The 27561-nt window shown below is 40.6% G+C and overlaps 1 protein-coding gene across 1 annotated transcript in view; it reads left to right on the forward strand.

Annotated features, from left to right (window-relative positions):
- LIMCH1 (LIM and calponin homology domains 1) overlaps positions 1–27561 on the forward strand; it is a 633274-nt gene that overhangs the window by 401098 nt on the left and 204615 nt on the right. Inside the window, exons 7-8 of the mRNA XM_030191338.1 lie at positions 11261–11371; positions 20530–20725. Coding sequence (XP_030047198.1) covers positions 11261–11371; positions 20530–20725 — 307 coding nt within the window. The remainder of the gene's footprint in view (positions 1–11260; positions 11372–20529; positions 20726–27561) is intronic.

Below are 27561 nucleotides of genomic sequence, written 5' to 3' on the forward strand. Positions count from 1 at the left end.
CTGTTGAACACAATTAGCATGTGTGCTACCTATTAACCTGGTGCCATGATAGCTGTTAGCTTTTGGGATATTAGACTGTGAGCCCTTGAGCTTGGACTTTGAAGTAAATCTAAAAATGCTAATACCTTTTTAATGTGCTATGAAATATCCATGTCTATGTATTTCTTTTTTACACCCTCCTTCACTATAGCATCAGTGATAAATACTAACAGTGCTGCATGAGTCAAGTAGCACTATAGAAATTATTATTAGTAGTGGTAGTAGTAGTAGATTTGAAATACAGAAATAAAGACTGACACGACATCTATAAGTTTTGAATACACTGCACTCCATTTAAGTCGCTAGAGACCCACTATATACCAGAATCACAATAAGTGATTCTGGTATACATAATAGTCAAGGTGTCTTCCCAAGGAATAAGTTATATGTCTACATAAATAAAATGTTTCACTGCAGCTGCATTCAAAGTCTTACCTAATTCTTAACAAGCATTAAAAACGCTAGCACATCTTTGTAAACAGGGCCCTAAAACTGGACCAATCTCGGCTAACATTCATAACAATATCTCATGGTCAATCACGTCAAATGCTGCTCATAGTTCATTCAAACTGAATTAGTAGCACTTGATGTCTTTTACCAAGTAAGTATTTCATTTCCGCTAACAAAGTGCACACTACTGTCTCCATACTAAAGTTCTTCCTAAAGCCAGATTGAGAAAATGAAAGAATGTCATCTTAATCTATGTATGTTACAAGTTGTTGTGTGACTATTGCCTCTAGAATCTTTACAAACAAAGGGATAGATGGCACTGGTCTAAAATTACTAACTAAAGATTTGAGTCCCGATTGATTCTTAAGTATTGGTGTAAGGATAATGTGGCCCAAATAATCGAGGTAATCCCCTTGATCCAGACACAAGTTTAGCCAGAACATTAACTATTCTAGAAAAATAATTGACGTAGGTTTAAACAAATAGGTGGGACGATTATCCAGCGTGCAATGAGAAGAGGAATATCTTAATCTTAGGTTGATCGTGAGCCCTTCGGCCTAGGCTGAGTCCTAGGACAGACCTAGGCTGAAGCCTAGGGTACACCAAGCTCACACCATACAGAAACAACGGACTACGAAGCCCAGCACACTCAGGGAGACCTGCAAGTACCACCAGAAAGGGAAATAGACTACACGTATGGGCTGCAAGACTGAACTGGAACCCACACGTATAGAGTCCAAGTTTACGGGCCACAAGGCCGAACTGGAACCCAAACACACAAAAGGGAATGGATAAAGAACAGAGAGACGTCCCGGAAGAGACTAGCACTCAGGCCACGCTCACAGCACCACACACAGTCACCAGACCAAACACACAGATACAGACAGCCAGAATAAGGGAACCCACCCAGAGAGGCAACCCAAGCAGTGTCACACAGTTAAACGAAGGAGCATCCAACACAGGATCCAACCAAGAGCTACAAGTAAGAATAGGGTAAAAGGGAAACACACAGAAAGACAGCAAGAGCTACATAGCTAGGTAAGGAGTAGTCCTCAGTAGAAGCAAACAGCAGGTAAAAGGTTAGGGCAGGCTACACAGAGAGATTGCTTCTAGCTACACAGCTCAGACGAGGAGCAGTGCTCACAAGAACCAAACAAAATGAACTGCAAGCGATACCACTACCTAAGTTTGGTTGTTAATTGACATACTTGGCCATAGCTCGTGGTTATCATGCTTCATTTTTATTTTATGAAATTTATGAAAACTCAAGGCAAAAGATATTATTTGGGTCATGTGGATTGCCCCCCCCCCCCTCACCCACTGGATTCAGACAAATATTTTTCTTCCACTGGATACTGTGAGGCAGCACTCCCCCCAGTCAGTTCTTTGGGGTGGAGAATTGAATTGTCCCGCCTTCCCAGTGATAGTAGAAATAATAATGGTTTCTTTTATTTTCATTCAAAAGAAATGTATTTAATGGGATGCTTTTAACCACCTTTATGAAGAGATTCACCCAAGGCAACGATTAACATGTTCAACTCAGTTCTATAATCTAAATCATTGACCTCAATGCCTGCCCCCCCTTCCCCATGCCACCGTTTTCCTAACTGTTAGCTGCCCAGGCTTTTTAAATAAAAATTCCCTATCAGCACATTCACTGTATGTTCTGTGCCTCTGATTGCTTCTTGCTCAGCTCTAAACTTTACCCAGTTTTCTAACTACTTTCATCTAGTTCCCACATCTCCCAGCAAAATTTGCCCAAGAGTGACATATTTCCTTCCTGGTTTCCAATGTCACCTCCGGTGCTCTCTCTAGTGGTCAGTTCCCAAAAACTTTGAACAGAATGTACGGTCTTTTGAAGCTCTCCTAACAAACGATAAAAAAACAACTTGTTTAAATCACCAATGAATTCCATCAAAGAGGATTAGCTTGCTCTTCTTTCAAAGAGAAAGTTATTCTTGACAGATGCTTACAACAATTTGTGAACTAAAGAAAGAACCTATTGTTTTGTGTTTTATGGGTAATGACAGTTCAGTTAATACAAGGGTCGACAGACTGAATATAGTTTGGATTATTTCAGTACATTTCAGGAAGCATTTGGCACAAATCCCTAAAATGATTTTTAACATTTACAACGTTAATTGACTTACTTAGAAAAGACAAACTGCATCACTTTTGACACAAATACAGTGCAATCCGCTTAAGTGCAAGGGTCTGGGACCAAAGAAATACATGCAGTTAACCGGAGCGTGCACTTAACTGTTGTGACCCAAAGAAGCTTGACATCTGATAAACATATGTACAGTACTGTTTATTATACATCCAGTATACAGTCTCCGTTAACTGACGTTATACAGTCTCCGTTAACTGACGTCTGCCAGACGGTAAAAACTGTCATAGCACTGACATCCAGTGGCCTCCAGATAGGCCCGCACGGTGTTGAGACTCTCCAGCACTCTTGCAAAAGTGACAGGAGGTTGTTGAATTTCGTCAGCATGTGTCTCGCTGCTCATTTCATTATCTGTTTCATCAGCAGCAGCCGTTGCCTGCATGTAGGCGCATATCTGGACATCAGTGCTGTCGTCAGCTGTTTGTAGATCGTAATCAACAGCTACGTAGTGATGAAACTCCTCTTCAGTAACACAGGCTGGGATGTCAGTAGCCTGTTCATCTGACACGTTTGCAACAGCTGCATTTGTTTCGTTCCTCTCCACATCCCTAACAAAGCTTGCCCGCTTGTAGCAGTTCACAATGGTTGCTTGTGTAACATGATTCCAGGCTTCTTTCTGCATATGCAGGGAATCCAACAGTGATAGATTACGAGCCAGTTCAACAGCACGTTTATCCTTGCCAGTCTGGTCATCCATAACGCTCATCAGACGACATAGCACAAGAGCCCAATAATGTTGTTTAAAATTGGCTATTATGCCCTGATCCATAGGTTGGATCAGAGAGGTAGTGTTTGGTGGCAGGAAGACCACCTTGACGTTAGACAGCCTGACATCATCACTGTGTGCAGCACAATTATCACAAAGCAACAAAATCTGACACTTTTGTGCTCGCATTCTAGTGTCTAACTTCTTTAGCCACTGCTTCCAAATTTCCCCAGTCATCCATGAATTTGTGTTAGCCTCGTATAACACAGGAAGTCGCTTAACATTCTTGAAGCAACGGGGCTGTTTGCTCTTTCCAACGACGAGAGGTTCCAACTTCTCACTCCCATCCATATTACAGCAAAGGAGGATCGTCAGTCGGTCCTTCGACATTTTACCTCTTGTAGTTTTGGCTTGTTTGAATGCAAGTGTTCCAACAGGAATCGCTCGCCAGTAGAGACCATTTTCATCAGCATTGAAAATGTCACGAGGTGCAAACTCGTTCAAGATGGTAGGAAGAATTGAAACAACCCAATTTTCAGCACCAAAGTCATCAGTGTCTTGTTTTTCACCATGCTGTTTTTTGAATTTTATGTTGTTCCTCTCCTTCCATCTTTCCAACCATCCAACAGTGGCTTTGAATTCAGTTAGTCCAAGACTTTTAGCTAGCTGATTAGCTTTCTCTATAAACAGTGGGTGCACTGCGTGGGTTTCTAGCGTGCGCTAAAAACTATAGTGTACCTATAGCTTGGCTTAGTAAACAGGGCCATTAAATTGGTTCAGAAGGTTTTTGACATTAAGAACCTATCAGGATGAGGAATGAAATCTCCCCCTGGGGCCCTGATAGTGGTGTTCCTCAGGTGTCTCCCTTGTCACCCATTCTCTTCAATATAGTGATGTCCTCTTTAGGTAAGACTTTGGATGCAGCTGCAATGAAACATTTTATTTATGCAGACGTATCATTTTACTTATTCCTTAGGAAGACACCTTGACTATTATGTATGCCAGAATCACTTATTGTGTTAAATTAGTTAAAGACTAGGTAGCTACTCATAAACTGAAACTGAATTTAGATAAAACAAAATTTTTAATTTCAACTAATCTGCAACAGAATGTTCCATGTCAGACTATAAATATAGATCAGACTATTTTCTGATTGAAACTGAATTAAAATTATTGGGAGTGATTTTGGATACTAATCTATCTTTCCAAAATCATTTAGGTTAACTTACTAAGAAACCCGTCTTTACTTTAAAAAGATTGAGAAAGATTAGGCACTGTTTTGATCCACTTCAATTTAAATTGGCCATTCAGGCCTCAGTCTTATCTCAACTAGACTACTGTACCATGCTTTTTGCGGGCATTTCACAACTAATCTTGAAGAAACTGCAGACGTTACAGAATGTGTCAGTTTGGCTGGTCTATGCCCCCACTGCTGATCAGAGCACATTGGCGCCTGATTCAAATCAGGATTTATTTTAAGGTCTGTATTTGGATATTTAAGATACTTTATGGTCTTGCCCCAGAGTATATGCTATCATTGCTATCCTTTCAATCTTCTAGAATTGAGAAATAGATTAGTTCTGCATTTGCCTTCTTTTAAAACAGATATAAAAGAATGTATCAATCCTCATTCTATATGGCATGATCTCCCTGCATCTGTTAGACTTTCTGATAATCTTATGCATTTTAGAAAGTTTCTTAAAACATGGTTATTTGAGAAGTTTCTGCATTAATTTTCTAGAGTGTATGATATTTCACTTTAATAATTGTGCTCTTATTAATTGTAATTCTTCAGATATGCTGGTCTCTTATTTGTAAACTGCTTAGAACCCAGAAGGTCACTGTGGTATATAAATACTTTTTAGTTTAGGTTAGTTTTTGCAAATCTTGGCCACAGCTTTATTATTACAAGTATAACATAACACATTATAAAACTTTTTTTTACATAAATTAATTATTCATTTTTTTTAAAGATTAGACGGTATCAAACTAGTCAAATCCATAGATCATCACATCAGTTCCCTCTTTATACCCAACCTGCGATGATGCCACTCCATATCCCTTCAGTCATAAATCCTTCCCTCCTTCCTTCCAAGACAACATGCGTGGGATAAACATAAAGGAATCCTGTTCAGAAGAAATGGATCCTCAGGAGCGTAGCCGAGATTGGATAACAGAGCCGCGGAGCTGGTGGTTTGGAGGCGGGGATAGTGCCGGGCAGACTTATACGGTCTGTGCCAGAGCTAATGGTGGGAGGCGGGGATAGTGCTGGGCAGACTTGTATGGTCTGTGCCCTGAAAAAGACAAGTACAAATCAAGGTAAGGTATACACAAAAAAGTGGCACATTTCTTGGGCAGACTGGATGGACCGTGCAGGTCTTTTTCTGCCGTCATCTACTATGTTACTATGTTACAGCACGGCAGTATCACACATGCCTTATAGCCAAAAGTGGGGACTGCCCTTGCATGTCCCCAACTTCCCATTATTGTTCAGCTACTATAAAAGATTTGCCACAACCTTCCAAAACTTCTTGAATACTACTCAAAAATATGCCCTGACGTATCTGAGACAGATGAACACCATCAGGTCGATACAATTCAAGACAGTCATCTGTTATTAAATCATGTGAAAGACCTTTAGATAATACCACAAATTTTGAAATTTCCACATTTATATGCTTTGTACGTCTTTCAATTGCCTTGGGCCATTTGGCATCTTTCCGTACCCTTCACTGAATAATTTTAGACCAAATGATAGTAATCTCCAGAAAATAACAATGAATGGAAAATATATCCCTTTTTATTTGTCTAATAAATTCAACAACTTTAATATAACACGTCATTTTCTTCTAAATTAAATTTGGAATACAAAAATATTGATTCATCAACAAGAAGGGCAATAGCTGGGCCCATCTCATACTCTAATCTGCAACCATAACAAAAGTATATTATAAACAGCTAACCCTGGATGTCTCCAATTTGATTCAGCTACTGTGCTGCCCCCACCCCCCCCCCCCCCCATTTTAGGACTCATATCTCCTACTCCTTGGACTCCTTGGTGGAAAGTAGATATGAAGTCCTACCTAACTACTACTACTACTTATCATTTCTATAGCACTACTAGACGTACGCAGCGCTGTACACTTGAACATGAAGAGACAGTCCCTGCTCGACAGAGCTTACAATCTAATTAGGACAGACAAACAGGACAAACAAGAGATAAGGGAATATTAAAGTGAGAATGATAACATAAGGGTTCTGAACAAGTGAACAAGGGTTAGGAGTTAAAAGCAGCATCTAAAAGGTGGGCTTTTAGCTTAGATTTGAAGACGGTCAGAGATGGAGCCCTTCTACAGTTTTCTAAAATTTGAAGACTGACTGACTGACAGGAAAGACAACATTCCATTAGATAAGATTACAAGCTGAGTTGAACTTAGGAGCAGGCCAGAATGTTCAAAAAACGTCTAAGGCTCCTGCTACACTTAAGATGATGACTTTGTGATGATGTTGTAGAGAGGTGTGGTAGCCGTGTTAGTCCACTCTTAAAGGTTATCAATAGAAATCAAACAAAATAAAACATGGAAAAGAAAATAAGATGATACCTTTTTTATTGGACATAACAATACATTTCTTGATTAGCTTTCGAAGGTTACCCTTCTTCTTCAGATCAGAAATAAGCAAATGTGGTAGCAGATAGTATATATAAGAGAAACATCAAAGCATTACTTTGACAGTCTGACAGAATGGGAGGGTGGGGGTATGCATGTGGATATCAAAGCATTTCATTGATATTCTAACAGGATGGGTGTTGGTAGGTGAGAGGAGGGTAATAAACAGAGAAATAAACAAATAATGGGCACTGCAATGGGCACCAGGACAGCACCCCAATATGCCAACCTTTTTATGGCTGAGCTGGAAGAGACATTTCTGAATACATACCAGACCAAACCTCTAAAATACTACCGGTACATCGATGACATTTTTATGATTTGGATGGAGGGGGAAGAAACTACTATTCCTTCAATACATACCATCCTACAATCAGATTCAAAATTGACTACTCCCCAGAAAAAGTCAATTTTTTGGACACCACAGTCTCAATCAGTGATGGCTGTATACAAACATCTGTATACTAGAAACCCACAGACAGATGCAGCTACCGCCACAACTCCAGCCTCCATCCTTCACATACAAAAAGATCCATTATTTACAGCCAAGCCACAAGATACCATCGTATCTGCTCGGACCCAGAGGATAGGGACAGACACCTTGAAACCCTGACTGCATCCTTCAAACAGAAAGGCTACAACCCCAAAATAATCTCCAAGAATATTGCCTCCTCCCTCAAAACACCCAGGGAAAATCTGCTACAGTACAAAGAAAAAAAAGCCACAGACAGAATTCCCCTTGTACTGACATACAACCCAGAGCTGGTGAAACTGAGGAAAATCATAAGAAACCTACAGCCGCTACTCCAGGAAGATGAATTACTGAAAGAGATATTCCCAACCCCACCAGTGCTGGCCTTCCGACAGCCACCAAACTTAAAACACAAGCTGATCAGAAGTAAACTCCCAACACAGACGGAAAAAGAAAAGGGCACGTTTCCCTGTAACACATCCAGCTGCAAACTATGCCAAAACATTTCACAAGACCCCACAGTCATTCACAAGGGAAAAATATTCAACATAAAGGACTATTTTACATGCTCATCTTCCAATGTGGTGTATATCATTCAGTGTAAAAAATGTAACGAAGGATGCTATATTGGAGAAACAGGCCAGATGCTTAAGAAAAGATTCAATCTACACAGACATCACATGAAAATAGCCGGTGCCAGTCAAGCCCTCACCCCTGTGGGCCAACATTTTACAAGACCAGAACACTGCACCAGTGATTTCACAGTAAGAATACTGAAAGGTAATTTTAAAACAATACAGAAACGTAAGACCTTTGAAATAAGAATGATTGAATATTTTGACACCCAACAAACAGGACTTAATAAGGATCCGGGTTTTCTAACCCATTATACACCATAAAGCTGTATTCCTCTGTTTATTACCCTCCTCTCACCTACCAACACCCATCCTGTTAGAATATCAATGAAATGCTTTGATGTCCCCATGCATACCCCCACCCTCCCACTCTGTCAGACTGTCAAAGTAATGCTTTGATGTTTCTCTTATATTTACTATCTGCTACCACATTTGCTTATTTCCGATCTGACGAAGAAGGGCAACCTTCGAAAGCTAATCAAGAAATGTATTAAGTTATGTCCAATAAAAAAGGTATCCTCTTATTTTCTTTTCCATGTTTTATTTTGATTGATTTCTGTTGATGATGTTGTAGAAAAGATTAGTGTTGTGTAAATAGCGTTGTACTATGGACCTGTGGACAACTACTCCAGTGTCAACTAAACTTTTCAGCAGGTCATCTTCAGTGATCTGTGGCTTCTGTTTTGCAGATTGACCATTTTTTGGGTAGTTATATCAGATTTTCCTTGGTTTTCCAGATCTTGCCTTGACTTAAGAAATGGAAGTTACATAGAACTGTTAACTAGAAATGGTAGCTTATTCACCTTTCAAATTACTCAAAATATCAAAACATGTGAAAGAATAAGTATTGAAACACCCTATTTATAAAACCTGTGTTGTTTATGTCAACAAGCTTTTTAGTATAAATATAGGAAACAAGTCATACAGTAAGCCTGTCAAAGGAACTTATGTAAGTTAGGAGGAAAACGCCTCTAGAAGCTCCTTTTCCACAGATTACACGGATAAAGGGCTAGGGCCTAGTGGTTAGCTTGGTGGACTTTGGTCCTGGGGAACTGGGTTCGATTCCCACTGCAGACATGGTAGCTCCTTGTGACTCTGGGCAAGTCACTTAACCCTCCATTGCCCCAGGTACAAATAAGTACCTGTATATAATATGTAAGCCGCATTGAACCTGCTATAAGTAGGAAAGCGCGGGGTACAAATGTAACAAAAATAAAAAATAAAATCATCAGCGAAAACCCCCCCTTAATGTTAATAGCTAGCCTTCTTGTCTTAATATTAAGAGCCCCAATGTGAGAAGGATGTAATTATCATCTTCTACTTATTCCTCTATCTTAATTTAAAGAGAGGTACTTAGCTCGAAGCACACATCTTCCTTCAGGCTCCTTGGTGTTCCTGACCGTGGTCAAAGTCGACCTCAGTTTCGCCACTGCTGCTTCAGAACCACTCGTCAGTAGATCTGCCAAAAAACCAAAAAACTCAAGCAATGAACAGCCCTATTAAACAGACTTAGAGGGCTACATACATTAAGAGCAGCTTACACTCCGTTCAGACTGCCAACGGAAGCTAGAAGGGCAGCCTCGTAAATCAAACATGGCGGCAATTTCTATATTGTGTGACGTCACCCGCTGAGGTTGAACAGCTATCAGCATGTTGCAAACTATGCAGCATCTCATTGGTTCAGAAGAAACAGGTCCATTCAATTTTACCATTGAGCCCATTCGGGGCTAGTGTATTGAGCCGAAAGATCCACTGTTGCTCTTTCCTAAGGAGAAGTTGATGGTGTTCCTCTTCATTTGTGTTTGTTCTTATCTGTTGTAATATTATACATTTTAATGAGTCAAACGTATGAGATTGTTCCAGACAGTGAACTGCTAGTGGGGAAGTAGTTTTCTTCGTGGTTATGACAATCTTATGCTCAATAAGCCTCACATACAGTTGACGAAGCTTGTTCTTTGCCAGCCTCTTATTCCAGCCTTTCAGCCACTTTCTAGTGCTCCATTTCCATACTTAATGCTCACATCTTACCCAGCCTCATCTACCTTTGACTCTCATCCCCTCAACCCCAGTTTTTTCCCTATCACTCATTCCCTTTCCATCTCCAATGCCTTTCTAATGTCCTGTCCCCTTATATAGGCTCCCATTTTTTTATTTCCCCTTTTCCACCCTCATTCAATGGCCTATCCACTTCATTTGTTTCTCAACCTCTTCATAGCCTTCTGCCTCTTTCTTCATGTTCCCATCATCGATTGCCCCTACTTCTCCCCCATTGCAAGTCTCCATTCTCCTGCTTCTTCCTCCATACCCCTTTCCCCAGCATCTGCCCAATATTCTCCCTCTTTTCTCCAATATTAATTTCACTACCTTTCCTTCTCCTTGCTTTCAGCAACCATTAATCTGCTCCTCTATCTCCACTTTCCACTGCACATTCCCTTGACCGGCACAGAGGTGGCAGTGGTCGCAGGTGGGAGGGGCTCTTCTGCTGGCAGGGTTGGGGGCCCTCACCAGCTCAAGTATGTGGGGGTTGCAGGGATTCAAAGAGTAGTGGCAAAGTAAGGCTAAAGTTTGTGTGGCCCCCCACCTTGTGTTCTGGTACCCTGAATTTGAGGTCTGGCTATTTTCTTGGTGGGGAGGGAAGGGAGGAAGGAAATGGCTAGATTATGTTGGGAAGGAAGTGGGCAAGGCCTCTGCTCTCCTCCCTCAAACTATACCCATGATATCCCTGCCCAAGAGAACATGTGGACAACAGGTATTGTTGCTAGCCCTGAGAGCTGTGAGGAACACTTAATATTCGTGCAGCTCTCTGGCCAGCTGGGGATGATTCTGAAGCAGCTTTTGTTGCCTCCCTTCTTAGACTTGAGCACATTTACCTCCACTGAGCACCTTAACCACCAGGCTGGCACAAATTTGATTCTCCTGTGCCACAGTTCTGCTCCTCATGGCCTGAGCCAAGAGTTTGCACTCTGTGTGTTTCCGCTTAACTTACCCTAGCTGCATGTTTAATGATAAAGTGATAAAGATATGTTTTCCTTTTGTTGGTATGTTGATAAAATTGCAAATCTGAAGAAGTTCTTGAGTCTCTATGATTTCCAGTATCTGACAGTTGTTTATTTTTTTCAGGTATTAGTCACTGTTTACTGGCTGGGGAAGGCTGCAAACAACTGTACTTCATTTAACAGAGCAACTCTAAACCTTAAAGAGTTTGAAGGACTATTGACCCAGATGAGAAAGGTATTCAATCCCCCAGACACTGTTTTCTATTTCTTTTCCCTGCTTGAGGATCCCTAGATGACACATCAACAGAAGGCCTACAGCACTGCCAAGGTGCAAAGCGTAGAGTGAGCAATGGGGGAGGCCACAGCTTGCGAATGAACCAGAGTCACAAGGAGGGTTGTAGGGAAGGAAAAGAGAGATCATGGTCTGTGAGTAAAATTTCTTAAATGTGAGTATGAGGAGCTTGAACTGTATGTGGAAGAAGATGGGGATCTTCTACTCGCCTTAAGTTTTCTGCAGTTCAATACCTCTTCCAAGGAGAGAAGAGGGCCCAGGACAGAGCTCTAAGGCAAACTGACTGACTGGGATAGAGTGAATGGGGATTCACCAGAGGATGTTAGAAAGGTTTTCTATATATAAAACCTAACTTTACCTCTGCAAAATATATTATGCAAAATTTGCCACCATATGCATGTATAAAAAGTTTATTAGGAAACAAATCCTAAACATACTTCTTCTATATGCATGAAAAGTAGGCATTTTCAGGGACAGAGCTGGATGGAGTTTGGGGTTTACATATACACTTTGCAAAATGGAAAATATATATGTGCAGCCTGGCAGAATATATATGTATTTACACCTGCATTGGAACAGGCAAATATAGATGTGATTTTACAAAAAGAAGTATATGTGTACTTTCCCTTTCTAAAATCAGTGATAATTAGACTCACCCTGGCTGTGCTCATAACTGGACTGACGGCAGCTTCAGAGGTTGGGAAGTAAGACCAGGGCCGTGCCTAGGGTCTCTGGTGCCCCCCTGCAGACTATCAGTTGGCGCCCCCCCCCCCCCCCCCCCCCATGTGGCACAAAATGCAAAGGAAATAGGAGCTGAAAGATGGAGTGCATCTTTGTGGGATTGCTGAACAAATAGAGGGTTTACAACCACTTAGCTTTTCGTGCTTTCATGTTCACAAAATTAGTAATTAAATCTTTAATATCTAACTGGGCACATATATCATTCTCAATAGCAATCATAGCAAGGCTTACAAGCCTTTCTTGCGAAATACTTGATCGGAAATAATTTTTTATGATTTTTAACCATGAAAATGATCGCTCACCACTTGCCACACTGACAGGAATTGTCAGCAATATTCTTAGAAACAAATTGCTATACATTGCAAAATAAGATAGCAGATGTAAATTCTCAAAGTGGACATATTCCAAACACAAAAATAAAAATAAAATGATTTTTTCTACCTTTGTTGTCTGGTGACTTTGTTTTTCTGATCATGCTGGCCCAGTATCTGATTCTGCTGCTATCTGTCCTCTTAACTCAGTTTCCAGGGCTTCCTTTCCATTTATTTCTTTACTTTCCTCCTTTCTTCTTCATTTCCTGCTCTATATCCATAAGTAAAAGCTGGGTCCTCCGCAGACTTGACTGTCCAGTGGATCCAGCTTCTGCCTATTTTCTCCATCCATGTGCAGTTTTTCTCCTCTCTTCCTTTTCCCTCATCTAATCTCCTTCCTCTCTCTTCCCTCCATCCATGCCCAGCATTTCTCTCTCCCTTCCCCTCCATCCATGTGCATCTCCTTCCTCTGTCTTCCCTTCTCTCCCCTCCATCCATGTCCAACAATTCTCCTCTCTCCCCTCCATGTCCATCAATTTCTCCTCTCTCCCTGGGCCCTGCCCTCCCATCCTTGTCCCTTTCTGCCCTTCCCTCCTCCATCCATATCCAGCAATTCTCCTCTCGCCCCTCCCCTCCATTTCCAGCAATTTCTCCTCTCCCTGGGCCCTGACGGATCATCTGCAGCTGGAAGTAGCAAGACCTCACAATACTGCCAATTTGCAAGTTGAACCTCAGTGAATTATCACAATGAAAACACAAGGTAATAATATCAAACTAAAGCCGAAGTAGTTTACGAGATAGCCACTGAAGATTTTTCTTCATTTACAATCAAATTGTGTTCTTGAAACCAATCATCCAACATGATTAACTTATGATTGAAATCAGACATGATCTTCATAAAGATGACCAGCTGAATGTCATCAGTAAAAAAATTTAAAGTTGAAGTTCAGCTTTCTAATAGCCCAACCAATGGTTCAAGGGAGAGATTACAACTAATGACATTTCTATTAGATTACATCTCTTGATTCCAACATAACAAAGTGCACATGATTGGAAAGATAGGAATTAAACCAATTCTTATTCTACACAGCTGATCATGTAATCTAGAATGAGAGACAGTATCAAGAGCAGCACTCAAATCAAGCTGCACTCAGAGAACATCAAAACCCTGACCTGCCTTTACTAATACTTCATTTACTATAGATAACAAAAGAGATTTCGTACTGTGATAATACCTATATCCTGACTGATGACTATGCAAAAGTTGGTTCCTCTCCACAAAACCAGACAACTAGTCTAAAACAATTCTAGCACTTTAGACAATAAAGACAAATTTGAAATACAACAAAGGTTAAAATAACTGTTGTCTGCACTCTTTCCCTTCTTCAAGATTGGAGTAATAACTGCTTCTTTTAATTTGTTAGGAATTTGTTAGACAATTCCAAAAAAGGTTTTGAAGAGGACAATGAGGTTGTTGAAAATGGAGATAGTAGCAGGTAGGTGAGAGATAGTGGCCCGTCTATCTTTCTGTTGATCAAAGTTTGATCAATAGAAAGATAGACGTGCTTCTCCTGAGAATTGGGATAACAGCACTGCAGCAGTGGCGAGGAACAGAGTGAGGGAGAGACAGAGCAGTACCAATCACCGAAATAATGGAAACCGGCAGCCTTGCACAGAATAGACGCGTGATGTCACCAACCTGCTCAATGAGAGAAGGGCGCGTGGACGGTAGCCGCACGTGCAGTGCACGAAACAAGCGCACACCGCGCCACTGGGAGGAAGCTCAAAAAAGGCCTGAAAAGGAGGTGCGTGCTGCGGCAGCACATGGCAGTCACAGAGCAAGTGCGCGACGCATCCTGTCTTTTACCTCTAACGGTCGCAGGCTCGCAGCAGCTGAGCAGCGTCAGTGAAAGCGCTGCCAATGTCACGTCTCCAGCCTTCCCTTCGCGCTCGTTCGTTCATTCCCTCAGTGTCCCACCCTCGCAAGGAAATGACGTCAGAAGAAGGCGGGACACTGAGGGAACGAACGAATGAGCGCGAAGGGAAGGCTGGAGACGTGATGTCGGCAGCGCTTTCACTGACGCTGCTCAACTGCTGCGAGCCTGCGACCATCGGTAAAAGATTTAAAGCTCCCAGGGCGGCGCGGAGCTGCGGTAAGCAGTGAGGGTAAGCACCGCGGTGGCGCCCTCCAGAGGTCGGCGCCCCCCTATGGTGCTTACCCCGCTTACCGTGTTGGCACTGCCCTGAGTAAGACTAATGCTGGGCAGACTTCTACAGTCTGGGTCCCATAAAGGCAGGTGGAATGGGTTTCGATGACAACTCCAGTAGTTGGGAGGTTGAACTGGTGCTGGGCAGACTTCTACTGTCTGTGCCCTAAAATTGGTAGGGAGAGACAGTATACCAGTGTTTAATCATGAAGTGGAACCTGTGCAGAGTGCCAGATTCAATTCTGGCCTCCTTGTTGGACAGACTGGATGGACCATGCAGGTCTTTATCTGCCAACATTTACTATGTTACTATGCGCCTAGTTTTATATTATAAGTGCAATGAAAAAACTGGAGAAGAACCAAGAATTTTGAAATCAAAGGGAAGACAGAAAGGAGTAGATTGGTCAAGGAGAATGAGGACTAAGTAAAAGCTGATCAGACCATTTGTGATTCTGGAAGGATTGACCCCCATGGAATGTAGGGGATGAAAACCAGACTAGAGTGGATCAAGGACAACTTCAGATACAAAAAAGGCAAAGCAGCTGAGGTAAAGGCACACTTGGAAAATTTGGATACCAAAGGGAGGAAAGAGATGGGATGATACCTGGGCAGGTAGGATTCCATGACATTTTAAGAGGAGTTGTGTGATCACAGTATAAATGTAGTGAGGATGATAGATTGAGGATATGACAGGTAAATGATGACTACAGGGTTGATGTAGCTGAGGAGACGTGTGGGGATATGGTCAGAAAAAGAAGCATAAAAGCATTGAGTTTTAAGGAGAAGATGAGTAGTTTCCTCTATGATATCATAAAAGAGAGAAAGAGTAGCAGAAGCTAATATAAAGGGAGAGGACTGACGGGAAAAAAAAAGTAGCGAAGGGGCCTTGGTGGAGAATTCAAGATTCACCTGGTGAACTTTGTTATGGAGAAAATTAGCTATTGTCTGGAAAGAGTGATGTTAGATGATAGCAGGAGGAGAAAGTAGCCTAAAAAGGGTGATAGAATGGAGAAGAGATGGCGGGGCTTAGAAGCAAGGTGTTTGTTAAATGAACATGGAGGGAAAGAGTAGCCTACTGGGTAGTGCAGCAGACCTTGATCCTGGGGAACTGTTCTTGATTCCCACTGCAGCTCCTTGTGACTCTGGGCAAGTCGCTTAATCCTCCATTGCCCCAGGTACAAATAAGTACCTGTATATACTATGTAAACTGCTTTGAAAGGCGGTATATCAAGTCTCATTTCCCTTTCCCCTTTCCGTTTAACATAGTGGGGGCAATTTATAAAGTCTGCCAGGCTTCACATGTATGTTCTAAACTACACTAATCTATGTTCATATGTGAATAATCTAGGTGTGGACATTTACATGTGCTCTCGAGCAAGGGTAACTGTTTGTGCCTTTACATGGTAGGCATGATATCTGCCACTTATGTGCCTTTGTAAAATACTAGTATAAACCATTATAAAATTACCCACAGTATTCTTAAGGAGGTGAACATGAATTTGAAGGAACAGAATTTTTTGCCAGAGAGATTTTGCTAAGAGGGCATGGGTAACTCTCAGATATGATCTGTTGCAAATCTGGCTTTCTAAAAGAGTTTAGGGGTATTCTAGACCATTAAAAGCAATTTAAAGTATTAAAGCTAATTTTAAAAATATTTTTCCAGAATGAGTATTTGCTATATATTGCTTGAGACATTAAACAGTACTGGTTTCTTGCAGGACTTTCTTCCCACTTTTCCCATCTCAGTTTTAGTAACCTGTTGATAGGGGAGAAAACAATTGATACTTTTGTTTTAATTTAATACGTACAATTAGTCAAGGCTGTGAAATTCACTTTTGGTTTAGATTCTATAGATTTGATCTTTCCCTGGAGTGGAGGAGTAGCCTAGTGGTTAGTGCAGTGGACTTTGATCCTGGGGAACTGAGTTCGATTCCCACTGCAGCTCCTTGTGACTCTGGGCAAGTCACTTCACCCTCCATTGCCCCTGATACAAAATAAGTACCTGAATATATGTAAACCGCTTTGAATGTAGTTGCAAAAACCTCAGAAAGGCAGTATATGAAGTCCCATTTCCCTTAACACTGGATTAAACAAACTGTTGGGACATTGGAAAGAAATTATACATAAAGGGTCGAGAATATCTCTCTGTATGCATGGGGGTAAAATAATGCTCCAAAGCTTTAACAGAATGGAACTAAATTTGATGTAGGGGAAAAGCTTGGTGAAAAAAAACTCTGCATTCTGCCCAATATTCAGCGTAATTTAACTGGCCAGGAACGAGTCCTGTTTGGTTAAATACTGTTTAAATGGCTACCCGCAAATATTCAGTGGGAGATAACCAGTTATCTGCCAATATTCAGTGCATCGCCAACTAAGGGCCCTGTTTACTAAGCCGCGTTATAGGCGCATTAGCGTCTTTAATGCTCGTTAACCATGTACATGCATTAACAATGTATGCGCCTACAATATCCCTATAGGTGCCTATATAATTAGCACACACGCTAATTGTAGGCACATTGAAAACACTAACACACCTTAGTAAACAGGGCCTTAAGTTTGGTGGCCAAATTCGGCCTATCTTTAGCTGGTTTCAGCATAACTGGCCAGTTCTGAATATTGACTTGCCGGTTAAGTTGAACCAAGCCAAAAATAAACCGGATATTCAATGCCGGTCACTGGAAACAGCCCAGCATTGAATATCCGGGCTCAGCACCAACCACGGGAGGCTGCCTGCCTAACTCCCATGGTCTGAATATTGGGCTCATTGAATTTAGATTTCAGAGAAATAAAGTACTCTTTAAAAAAAAATATGGCCAAGTGCATTTCTGTGGATCAAGCAGTTCTAGCTCCTGCAGCATGCAAATTTTGATGTACTGAAACATAGCATAGGGGCCTGATACAGCCATACTGCTGCTCCCTTTTTCTTTCAGTCATAGCACATGATACATACACACATACATATATGTGCACATACCTACACACACACACATGTACACACACATCCCCACTGTATAGAATTTCATGAGTCAGGCTTTGGATTGTCTCACCATTTGTTATTTTATGACCTTCATTCACCCACTGTAAAGCAGGCTATTGACTGCGTTTAGTATACCATTTTTAGATGATTTTGGGGCTCATTTTCGAAACAGAAAAACACCCAAAAAGCGGCACAAAGCAGCCTATGGATGTGAGTTTTTTTTTTGCCAAACGTCCAAATCGTTATTTTCAAAACCCATTTTTAAGACATTCTTCTATGCAAGTCATATGCAGTGTGTCCAAAACACAAGGGGGCGTGTCGGGGATGTGTTGGGAGTAGGATTTGGGCATTCCCAAAACTTGGACATTTTTCTGCCATAATGGAACAAAGCAAAAACATCCAGGGCTAAAAGACATTTTGATCTAGACCTGTTTCAATTATGACTAAGTCACAAAAAGGTGCCCTAAATGACCACTGAAGGGATTAAAGCACAATTCCCCCTTACTCCCCAAAGATGTGAAAGAAATAGTACATACCAGCCTCTATGACAGCTTCAGGTGTTCCAGTCCCATTAGAGCACAAACAGGTCCCTGGAGTAGCCTAGTGGTCGGTGCAGTGCACTGAAAGACGGGAACCTAGGCCCATATCCCACTCTACATATGGGAAGCTTTTCAATTAAATTAAAAAGCTGTCAAATAAGTAAAAGAAAAAAAAACTTGTCCTCCTTTTAAGGCACTGCCTATCCAACTGGATCAGCTTTAGACTTGTTATAGATGGACCACACATAGGCAATCCCTTATTTTTAATAATCTTTTGCAATTGTTTTTGGTGTACTAAAACAGCAGCAAGCTCCGTCTACTGGCTTCAGCTCATACAATGGACTAGATAGGCTCACTTTGTCTCATGTTTTATCCAACCTCCTTGGGCACGCGCTATCACCGCACTAGCTCTAATGCGGTGTTGTAAAAGGGCCCTTATGTGACAAAAAATTACATCTAGATTATTTTTCTATTGTTTTTGTTTTTAAATGACATGAAACAACTTCCCTAACAGTATTACAAAATAAAATTGAATTGGGGATTTCTTCTTGGTGTTACCCTTGGAAACAACCCACCTGATTCTAACCATGTGCTCCATGTGTTGGAGCTTAGGTAAGCTGAACAATCCAAGTAGGGAATTGGTCTTCATGACATAATGTTCCCTTGACTGCTGCTGCCCTAAGTATTTTTTTTACCACAGAGCACTGTAGCGAATGTCAGAATCTGAAATAAGTTATGGATACAAGCTATTTGTCTAACCATCTGTTTATAATGTGCTCATAAAGTAATTGTATAAGAAGAGTTTAGTCTAGAGAGTCAAAAGGATTTATGACAAGTTACAGTAGGAGAAAGTAATTTACATTGGTATAGCTTTTGTTCTTTAAATAGGATAACAGTGTACATTCCATCAGCAATACATCAGAAACATACATAGAACCGTTTCTAGATTTGTTCACAGCAGACACCATCCCTGGATGTAGTACTCTGTTTGGCCACCAGCTCTAGTGCTTGAGGATCATAAATCCATTTTGGAGGCATTACCCCTGGGAGAAAGGTCAATGTTAGAATTAATCAACAGCAGGAGGGTATAGGAGGCACAGGAGATAATGTGATTCCACACACTCGGTTTCGGCTGGGGTATTGGCATCCTTCTGATTAGTGCTGAATGTTCTAAGGATATCAGCTGACTTTGAGGCATGCAGATCCTGCATAGAGGGAACATTTCCTCCAGTTGTGTGACATCATTGGTTGTCCTTTCTTGCTTAAAATTAAACATTTTTCTTTTGTTTTTCATGAAAAAAGTTTTTTAAGTGTTAAGCCCAAATTAGTTTGTTCTCCATTTAAAAAATCTGTTTTGAAGATGGGTGGGAAAATGATCTTATTCTTGCATCTTCAGCTTAGACAATGTCAGACTTGTGTCCTACACAGTCCTGATTTTAAATGAGTTGGTGAGAGATAAAAACAGAGGTTTGTATTTGGAGAAGCCTAGTTATTTTTGTTTTTCTGGCCTGCGTTATTGTAGTTCATGTTTAAGGCAGTGGTTTGAACAAGGGATTCATTATAACGCAGGGGTGAGGATGGCTTCCATTGACCTTTCCCTCTGCTGGAGTTTCAGTTTTAAGTGTATGCTGCTTGCTCTGGAAAGAATTTACAATCACAGAGCTGTCAAAGGCGGCCATTGTTCTCACTGTGCTGAACATGTGGGTCATCTGCAAGTGCTTTCATATCCCCTCTGAGCCAGGAGCTGGCACAGAGGAAAGAGCTGGCTGAATTCTTCTGAGGCATCAGGAAAAGCATTTTGCATATTTTTCATTGCTGGTCGCCTTGGAAAGACCCCCTCCCCTTTCATAACAGGAATTTCTCTTCAAGGTAGAAGAAAGCTTGAAGCACACTGCCTTGTTGTTTAGTTAGGCTCAAGCAGGAGCAACAAATGCATGCTGGTCTTCTAACTAAAGAGACTGGGGCTTTGCTGAAAAGCAGTGGCTGAGCTATTGAGCCCCCATTTAGCCTTGTAGGCAAATTCACAGCACTGCTGCTTCTGTGGTATGGATCATGAAGGCCGAGACAAGGTTCAAAATGCTTTCATTGTGAAGAGTTTATTAATGATTTATTAGCCGAATGCTATTCATAGTTCTTTGTAATTCGGGTAAAAACATAATGCGGACAGGCTTCATTGCTGTGGGTCTATGTATTACTTTATGAATGTTTTTTAAAGGGGAGATATGAAAGTTGTTTTTTCTCAAAAAAAATCTAGTGAATCCCCCTGTGTGTGGTATACACAGTGCTGCTGATCATTGGAAGACTAAATTTCTGTATTCTCTCACAGGAAACGGAGGATATTGAGAGCCCCAAGCGGAGCATTCGGGACAGTGGTTACATTGACTGCTGGGACTCGGAACGAAGTGATTCTCTTTCCCCTCCTCGGCATGGCAGGGATGATTCATTCGACAGTTTGGATTCATTTGGCTCTCGGTCACAGCAGACACCATCCCCGGATGTGGTACTCCGAGGAAGCAGTGATGGTAGGTACTATAGACAATACATAGCTTGCATCAAAATGAAAGTGGAATCATAGCAAGCAAATTTTATTATCTTTCAAGAACTGAAATAGTCATTTAATTTGAGCTGTGCAAGAGTGTAAGAATTGCCATATTGGGTTAGACGAAAAGTCCATCAAGCCCAGTGGCCAATTCAACCCTGGCAGGATCCCAAAAAAGTAATAAGGGTTCATTATTCTGTTTACCCCAAGTCTATGGACTTTTCCTCCTGGAAATTGTCCAAAGGTTTTTTAATCCCAGCTGCACTGTTTTTACCAAAACCTTTGGCAACAAATCCTATAGTTTAATTGTATTTTCTTCAATTTGTTTTAAATGTACTACTTAGTAACTTAATGGAGTGTCCACTGACCTTTGTATTTTTTGAAGAGTAAACAATCGATTTACGTTTACCTCTTGTACTCCAATCATGGTTTTATTGACCTCTATCATATCTCCCCTCAGCCATCTTTTCTTCAAGCTGAAAAGCCCTAATCTTTATAGCCTGTTCTTATAGGAGAGTAATTCATTCCTCTTGTATTATTTTGATCACCCTTCTCTGTACCTTTTGTAATTCTGCTATATCTTTTTTGAGATGCAGTGACCAAGACCGCACATAGTACACAAAAGGGGCAATTCTGATGCCATGTGCTAAGTGCCAGTTCTATAAAAGCATCTGTGCACCAGGATGCCATTATAGAATGCTCACACTATATATGATTAAATAAGGGTTTTTTTTGACCGTCGGAAGAATGCTCTACAACTGGTTATATTGTGGTAACTTATATATCCTATTTCTTCATCGGTCCCATTTTTTTTGCCTTTTTATATCCTTTCTGTAGCCTTTCTGTATATTTTACTTTCAATATCTTTAATGCTGAATATAAAACTATATAGGAGATCTCCTTGACGCAGAAATGCAAAACAGGACTCATATTGGAGTCCATTGTCTCCTGCAGCTAGATTAAGATGAGTTTATTTATTCAGCATTAAAGATATTGAAAGTAAAGTATACAGAAGGGGTATGAAAAGGCAAAAAATGGGACCGATAAAGAACTAATATATATATATATATAACTACATATATATATATGTACCTGTTCGAAGAGACTTACAATAAAAATCCTCCTTAATGACTTGATTCCATTCTACATCTAAACCAACTATTACTGATCCCTTCTAATTTGATTATGTTAATCACATTATCACTATTGGTCTTTATATCTTACCTGTTTTATTTTGTGTTATGTAAATAATTCTACTGACCTATCTACCTAATTTCTTACACAGTAATATGTTAAATTAGACCATACCTCTTACTCTGTTTATAATTATACCTTTTGCAGCATAGTGTAAGCCACATTGAGCCTGCAAATAGGTGGGAAAATGTGGGGTACAAATGCAGCAAATAAATAAATAACCAGTTGTGGAGTATTGTTCTGATGGTCCAAAAACCATTTATTTTATGTATTTATTTTATTTCTTACATTTGTATCCCACATTTTCCTACCTATTTGCAGGCTCAATGTGGCTTACATAATACCGTAGCAACATTCGCCGGTTCCGGTCTGAACAAATACAAAGTGTGAACAAGTACAAGGTGTGGTTGTGGTAGAATAGGGTTCATATATGATAGGTACATTGGGGGAAGATTAGGTAGGAAGAGGGAGAATTGGGGTGAGTCCATTACGTTATTGGTGTTGATTGTGTAGTAGGTACTCTGGTTCTTATGTTGGGTCGGTGGGGTATACCTTTTGGAACAGGTTTGTTTTTATTTTTTTCCGGACTTTTGTAGATGGTCGTACATTGTTTTTACTATTTTTGGCAATGCGTTCCATAGTTGTGCGCTTAAATGGGAGAAGCTGGATGCATATGTTGATTTGTATTTGAGTCCTCTGTTGTTTGGGTAGTGGAGATTAAGGTATGTTTCAGCTGATCTTATTGTGTTTCTGGTTGGCAGGTCTATGAAGTCTATCATGTATCCTGGGGCTTCGCTGTAGATAATTTTATGGACCAGGGAGCAGATTTTGAAAGCAATACATTCTTTGATAGGGAGCCAGTGAAGTTTTTCTCGGAGGGGTTTGGCGCTTTCAAAACGTGATTTTCCAAATATAAGCCTGGCTGCTGTGTTTTGGGTGGTCTGGAGTTTCTTTATAATTTGTTCTTTACAGCCTGCGTAGATTCCGTATATATAATGTGGGGATTGGTACACTGACTTACTAGTTTGTTTTATTTATTTATTGGGATTTATTAACCGCCTTTATGAAGAGATTCACCCAAGGCGGTGTACAGCAGGTACAGTTTAACATAAAACTTACAATTTCGTTAACAGCATAACCATAGTAAAAATGACCAAATGTAAACATAAATGCAATAAATGAGGTAGACTTGAAAACAGTAAATTTTAAGATAACAATAATAGAACTACCGTGAAACAGTATAAAACATATACACATTTAACAACACTGGAATTCAAATACCGGAGATATGCTACAGTGCTAGCATAATACTGATAAACCTAATAGGCATGCATTAGAACATTCAACTAGCATAGATATGATGCTAATGATTTTGTACAATCAGCTTACCATGTAGCTGAGTTTGTAGTTCCCTACTTATTGATGAAGCCTTATCTTACTACTTTATATACTTATACTTTATTAGATTTGCTACTCTAGCTGCCTGGTCAGAGCAGAGTGGTGTACATAACTAAAACATAAAGGAAAAGAACTCCAATTATTGACAGAAAAGATGTATGATCACACAGAAGAAAACAGAGGAGAAATACATTCACACAAAGAAAAGCATAATACATTCATGCAAAAGAAAGTATAAAGCACACAGCCATAAAATACTAGCAGAAGTCGGCCTAAATTTACGACCATCTAAACTTCAGGAAATCATTAAAAAACAACCTGTTCAAAAAAGCATACCTTATCGACGCAACATAAATGCCTACACTCAGCAACACATCAAAACCAATGATCGTACTGGACTATACACAACCTTCCCTCTCTTAGACCCCCATTGTGCTGGAAATACACCTACCTTACCCGACCACAACATAATCTTGTATTTGTTTCTCTACCATACTTGGCGAACGCCTTTACGGTACTATGTTAGCCACATTGAGCCTGCAAATAGGTGGGAAAATGTGGGATACAAATGTAACAAATAAATAAAGTTAGCTAAGTATTCATGCTATGTGAATAACTGATAGTACTCTTTAGGTTCTGTGGGTAAATTGCAGGTACACCCATGCTTCTTCTGTGCTCCACCTACTTGTATATCCCCACTGCAGTTATGTGTTAGAGCACTTACGTGATACTTTAGGGTCCCTTTTACTAAGGCACATAGGTGCCTACGCGTGTCCAATGTGTGTACTACCGCCCAGCTACCGTGTGCCCCAGGCAGTAATTCCATTTTTTGCATGCCCCCCAAAACGCGCAGTAGAAAATATTGCAGCAAAATTAAAAGCAGAGCGCGTCCATTTTCGGCCTGAGATCTTACTGCCACCCATTGACTTAACAGTAAGGTCTCACACACTAACCGGGCAGTAAGGGTTCAATGTGTGTAAACTGCCGATAACCACTGGGTAAGCACCACGTGGTAGAAAATATTTTCTATTTTCTACCGCGTGGTGCTTACCCAATGGTAATCGGCAGTTTACACGCATTGAACCCTTACCGTCCGGTTAGCGTGCGAGACCTTACCGCTAAGTCAATGGGTGGCAGTAAGGTCTCAGGCTGAAAATGGATGCGCTCTGCTTTTAATTTTGCTGCACGTCCATTTTCCGGCACAAAAAAATGCCTTTTTTCCAGGCTCGCTGAAGAAATGGACGAGCGCGCATCCAAAACGCGCCTACTCCATGCAGGCTATTTTTAGGTGCACCTTAGTAAAAGATCCCCTTATAGAATAATGTGTAGTGCACATAACACACATTAAGTGCCGCTATTCTCTGCACTTAGGTGTGGAAGACGCACATAACTACACACGCCCCAGCTATAGAATTGCCCTCAAAGTGCAGTCACATCATGGAGCAGTACACCTGGGCTAGATTCAGTAAATGGTGCTTAAAAATCGGCACTCAACGCTGTTCTATAATGGGCACACAAAGGTGAGCACCCATTATAGAATGGCATTTAATGCCGATTTTGGCACTCAAATTTAGGCCAAATTTAGGGGATAATCACAAATAAACTAGAGTAAATATTACAATAACTCTTACTAACAAATATACTCCAGACCACGTACATATATTAATATGAAAATATTTTAATAAACTGTAAAACCTGTGCCCTTCACTACCCCAATTGCAAAGGTATAAAATACAAATCTTCACATGCCACCAGCCTCTCCTTTATAGGCACACAACTTTGGAACTCACTACCCAAAGACCTGAAACTCACAGAAAATTACTTACAATTCAGAAAAAAACTGAAAACACGTCTTTTCAAGAAGTCTTTCCCCCCTGGATCTGCCTAATCCCACACCACCATACATCACGAAAAGTTCAGAAATGGAAAACAATAATATTAACCTCTCTCACAATATGCTAATATATCAACCTAAGCGTTCATTGTACTTCTGTATTATGTACTAGACTTCTACAAATCTAAATTTTGTAACCGCCTTTTTAGCAATATGTAAGCCACATTGAACATGCCATATGGTGGGAAAACGTGGGATACAAATGCAATAAATAAATAAATAAACTCACTCATACCATTCATTCACTCCACTCAAACCACATAATCCAGTACTATTGATGTTAAACAAACACAAAAAGATCTCATCAAATGAGTCCAGTAATAACTACCCAAGACATTGGGCTGTAAATCAATTTGGGAAAAAAAATCCCATCTCTAACGATGTGTCTGTGTCCATAACCAAGGGCATCCAAAGTTCACTAAAGATGAATGACTTTAGTGAACTTTGGATGTCCTTGGTTATGGATACGGATACACCGGGGGTTTTCCTAAACTGATCTACAGCCCAATGTTTTGGGTAGTTATTATTTAGACCCATTTGATGAGATCTTTTTGTGTTTAACATCAATAGTACTGGATTATGTGGTTTGAGTGGTTTGTGTGGAGTGAATGAATGGTATGAGTGAGTTTATTATGATATGCACATGTTTCACAGTTGCTCAAATTTAGGCGCCAGGACTTACGCCTGATTAAACCAGGTATAATTGTTGGTGCCCAATTTAGGCTCACATCCGTGGTGTTCTTTAACAGTGTTCCAAGTCCTGTCCTGGAGTACCCCTTGCCAGTCAGGTTTTCAGAATATCCACAATGAAGATGCATAAACTTGATTTGCATGCACTACCTCCATTATATGCAAATCTCTTTCATGCATATTCATTATGATATCCTGGAAACCTGACTTGCAAGAGTTACTCCAGGACGACTTGTGAAACACTGTTTTATAATACTGCATGCAAATTTTAGGAAAGCTTCTGACCCGCCCATGCTCCTCCCATGGCCATGCCCTCTTCTGGGTTGCCCACTATAGTACTTGGGGACACATTGTTATAGAATAGCTCATAGCAAGATGTGCATACAGTTCCAAATTAGTGCCAATTAGCATCTAATTGAATTATGATCTAATTTAGTTTTGGGCGCACATCTTGAATCAGCATCCCAATTTTGAGCACCATATATGGAATCCAGGGGATGGTTTCTGTGTTTTGTTCTCTATTCCTTCCCTAATAATTCCTAACATTGTTTGGTTTTTGGCAGTTGCTGCATACTGAACCGAGGACTTATTTTATTTCTAAAGATTTACCATACCACCAATCTAGCAGAAAATCTCACCTAGGAAGTTTACAAAGCTAAGTAAATAGGGACTATAGACAAGATAAATCAACAGATCGCTATATTGTCCACAATGACACTTAGATCCTCTTCCTGGATACTAGCAATTGCGACAGGCAACAACATCCTCCTCCTGCAATTCGACATGTCCAGTGCCTTTGACATGGTCAACCATGAAATACTAATACATATACTAGAATACTTCGGAGTAGGAGGCACTGTTCTCAAATGGTTCAAAGGATTCTTGACCACAAGATCATACCAAGTAATAACGAACGGGGACAGATCACCTCCATGGATACCGGAATGTGGAGTACCCCAGGGATCCCCTCTCTCACCAACATTATTCAACCTAATGATGACACCTCTAGCCAAACTACTAGCCAACCCCTACATCTATGCAGATGATGTCACAATCTACATCCCATTCAAACAAGATATAAATTAGATCACCAACGAGATCAACCAAAGCCTCCAAACAATGCACACCTGGGCAGATACATTCCAACTAAACGCAGAGAAAACACAATGTCTTGTACTTACCTCACAACATAACACAAAAAACTTCGACGCCATAATAACACCATACTGTTCTCTTCCGGTCTCACAAAACTTGAAAATTCTCGGAGTCACCATTGATCGAAACCTCACTCTTGATACCCACGTGAAAAACATGACGAAAAAGATGTTCTACACCATGTGGAAACTTAAAAGAGTAAAACCTTTCTTCCCGAGATACATCTTCCGTACCCTGGTACAATCAATGGTAATAAGCCATCTGGACTACTGCAACACACTATATGCCGGGTGCAAAGAACAGACAATCAAAAAAACTCCAAACTGCCCAGAATACAGCCGCCAGACTCATATTTGGAAAAACCAAATATGAAAACGCAAAACCCCTAAGAGAGAAACTTCACTGGCTTCCACTTAAGGAGCGCATTGCGTTCAAGATCTGCACAATTGTACACAAAATCATTCATGCAGACGCCCTAATCTATATGC

Source organism: Microcaecilia unicolor, chromosome 2 (genome assembly GCF_901765095.1).
Source record: "Microcaecilia unicolor chromosome 2, aMicUni1.1, whole genome shotgun sequence".
Lineage (NCBI taxonomy): Eukaryota > Metazoa > Chordata > Amphibia > Gymnophiona > Siphonopidae > Microcaecilia > Microcaecilia unicolor.